Source organism: Malania oleifera, chromosome 12 (genome assembly GCF_029873635.1).
Source record: "Malania oleifera isolate guangnan ecotype guangnan chromosome 12, ASM2987363v1, whole genome shotgun sequence".
In the NCBI taxonomy this organism is placed as follows: Eukaryota; Viridiplantae; Streptophyta; class Magnoliopsida; order Santalales; family Ximeniaceae; genus Malania; species Malania oleifera.
In genome coordinates this window covers 72,569,022-72,572,326 of record NC_080428.1, presented here as the reverse complement: position 1 = coordinate 72,572,326, position 3,305 = coordinate 72,569,022, and the positions used below count along the sequence as shown (strand labels likewise).

General features: G+C 38.2%; 1 protein-coding gene across 1 annotated transcript; it reads left to right on the top strand.

Moving 5' to 3' along the window:
- The first annotated feature begins 727 nt into the window (after window positions 1–727).
- On the top strand, window positions 728–2,936 carry LOC131144122 (transcription factor MYB1R1). Its single transcript, XM_058092519.1, has 3 exons — window positions 728–1,419; window positions 1,559–1,767; window positions 2,233–2,936. Exons 1-3 carry the CDS (start codon window positions 1,167–1,169, stop codon window positions 2,626–2,628), a joined length of 858 nt encoding a protein of 285 aa, XP_057948502.1. The 5' UTR covers window positions 728–1,166; the 3' UTR covers window positions 2,629–2,936.
- Window positions 2,937–3,305: the final 369 nt, after the last annotated feature.

Genomic DNA, 3,305 nt, shown 5'->3' with positions numbered 1-3,305 from the left:
ATGTTTGTCCTAAACTAAACGTGTGTCACATTAAATTAATAACTTTGAGTATTGATGTGTCAAGCTATGCTCTTGAAAATCAAAGGCCACACTAGACCTTTTTACTTTTTCTTTCCTTATTTTGTTTATCAAGGTGATCTTATTGCCACAATTAAATACTTTATCATTTTCTTTTATTCTTTTGTTATCTAGACTCTAAAATACCATTTATATATAGCACTCCAAATCAATCACTCCTTCAATTTTGAAGTTTTAAAGTGAATAAAAAAAATTTAATATCACAATTTCAAATTTCTATGAATGGTAATTAAATTTGATGTCCAACTCACTTTGTACTGAGACGAGGTAATTTTCCTTAATTTAAGGATGATCTATTTTGACATAATTTTTTTTATCAGTCTTTTCAAAATAGATTTCATAATTTTTAATAAGCATCGTATCTTGATTTCACATCTTTAACCTTTATTCTCTATTTTTATTTTTATTTTTATTTTCGTTGTTCTGAATATATCATTATATTAACACACCAACATAAAAAGAAAATAAAAATTATCTCGTATTTTTCACGCCAGCTTCGTTCTATCATGTTCTAAAAGCTTTAACCCTTGAAAAAAAAACCTATGACTATAGATTTGTCCAAAGCCCTTGTTTTTGACATAACAAAATTTCATGGTAAAGGAAGTGTTGAAAAGTTATGAAACTATAAAAACCTTTCAAGCATGAATAATGATGTGACAAAATCAAGGATAGGGTATGAAAACACAGATTAGGATTCCCAAAATCTTGACCCTTTTCCAGTCCACCGTAGGATGGCAACCATTTAAGCTTGGTCAATAATTGCGCACATCCACCTGCGAAGCACTGTAACCGCTCTCTTTGTAATAGAAATTCCATGCTAGTGCAGGTTGCACAAACGACACGAGCGCTACCTAAAACACTATATCAACCCAAAGAGTCCTCTCCCCATTCTCCTTATACCATTCGTTGTTTTCCTCTGTTCTGCTCTGTTTCTCTCTATCTGTGTCTTCTCTGTTTTTACTCTGCTCTGTTCTCTCTGTTTTTCACTGTTCTTCTAATCTTCTCTGTTCTTGTATGGACTGATTAGATCGCAGCATACACTGTCAGCTCAATCTCTAGTTCTCTTAAAGCCACGACGACGATCGAAGATGTCTCGCACCTGTTCGCAGTGCGGAAATAACGGCCACAACTCGCGCACCTGCTCCGAGCCCGGCGGCGGCGGCGGCGGTTTCATGCTATTCGGCGTGCGCGTCACGGAGGAGGGGTCGTTCAGGAAGAGCGTCAGCATGAACAATCTCTCCCAGTACGAGCAGCCTCAGGAGCCCAACGCCGACGTCGCTGCCGGCTACGCCTCCGACGACGCCGTCCACGCCTCCGCCAGGAGTCGCGAGCGCAAGAGAGGTAAAAATTGTTTGAAATTAAAATCAAAATCAAAATCATTTCTTTATTTCCAATTGCTTGTCTGTTTTTTTTTTTTTTTTTTTCAAACTTAATTTCTTTAATTTTGTGAAGCTGTTTGATTGGGGTGTGTGAATTGCAGGGGTTCCGTGGACGGAGGAAGAACACAAGCTTTTCTTGTTAGGGTTGCAGAAGGTGGGAAAAGGGGATTGGAGAGGAATCTCAAGGAACTTTGTGAAGACTCGCACGCCCACTCAGGTCGCCAGCCATGCTCAGAAATACTTTCTCCGGCGAAACAACCATAACCGGAGACGTCGCCGATCTAGTCTCTTCGACATCACGACCGACATGGTAACTAAAACCTATCTCATAAAAAACAAAAAGTTTCATGAAGCGACTGTTTTAATTTCCCCTCCATTTCAACTGAACTTCTGTTAAATCAAAACCCATCGTGTCTTTTCTTACGATTTTTCAGTAGTTGTCGGCCTTTCAAACGTATCCCTTTATACAATTCATTTGCAAATTTACGATCGGAATTAAAATTTAAAGTTTTAAGCAACAAATAATGAAGGCTGAAAAGTCTTCAACCACAAATTCGATCGAAATTCGGTAGAATTTAATTACAAATTAGTTCTACGAATAGAGAATTTTAAAAATATTTTTTGCTAATATATCAGTTGAATTTCACCAAGTCGTCGAACACATTCAAATTTATTTATAAATAACTGTATTTTATTTTTCATTCGCATTCAGATTCAGCCCAGATTTTTTTTTTCTTTTTATTAAGGCTAACCTGTGTGACAATTCAATTGACAGTTTATGAGCTCGGCTATTGAGGAAGAACAGGTGCAGCAAGAAAGCACAACCCCGCCGCTGCAGCCAAATCTCAGCATCGGAGGATTCACGGTGTCGCCGTTTCAGGTGACGCTCGCTCCCGTAGCGTTACCGGTGATCGCCGCAGAGAACCCATCAACAGAGAATTTCACATTAGGACAGAGCAATCAAGACAAGACGCCGATGAATCTCATCCGTCCAATTCCCATTCTCCCATTCCCCCAAATGGCAGATCTCAATCTGAACCACACGTCCGCCATGGATCCCCTGCCTTTATCCCTGAAACTCTCCACATCCCCCTCGGACCAACCGCCGCCGCCGCACTCTTCGGCGTTCCAGGCCATGTCCGCCGGCGAGAGCATAATTAGTGTGGCGTGAAGAAATTAATGATCAATCCGCGTGCTATGAAGGTGGGGAAGATGGGATTAGATGAATTGGAGGGTTAGATTTAGGGAGGATTTAGGTTAAGTGTCGTAGATTGTTGTACATGGAAGGTAAGGTAGAATGATTTTAAGGAAGAAGGGGTTTGTCGTTTTCGCCGCGGGATTCTTGTTTAATTTGTCTTGTCTGGTTTCGTTTTGTTGTGTGGTGATGGAGTAATGACAGCGCCGAAGTTGGATTCTGTTGAATGTAATTGTATCAATCCTGTCATGTTAATTTAATGCTCTAAGATTGAGTTAACTGAAGTTTGTGCTCCCATGTTGTTCAGATTGAGCTGAGTTGAAGCTTGTCATATTGAGTTTTTAACCGAGTTCAAGTTTGAGTTAAGCTGAATTTAATCCATTTTAAATGACTTCAGTAAAACTCAGTCCTTAAAATATTTTTTAGTTTTGAGCGAATTGCTTAAAACATAAGTTATGAAATTTGAAACCACTTATTTATTCAAATAAATGAGTTATCGTTTATAGTGTTCTTATTAAAATGATACTTTGCCGAGCATTGTTCTTGATCAATATTTATCATTTTCATTTTTAAATACTAAAAGTTTCATTCATTATCATAAACCATAAAAAATATCTATAGTTTTGTTCAAACAATTTGAAATATAAGTTTTG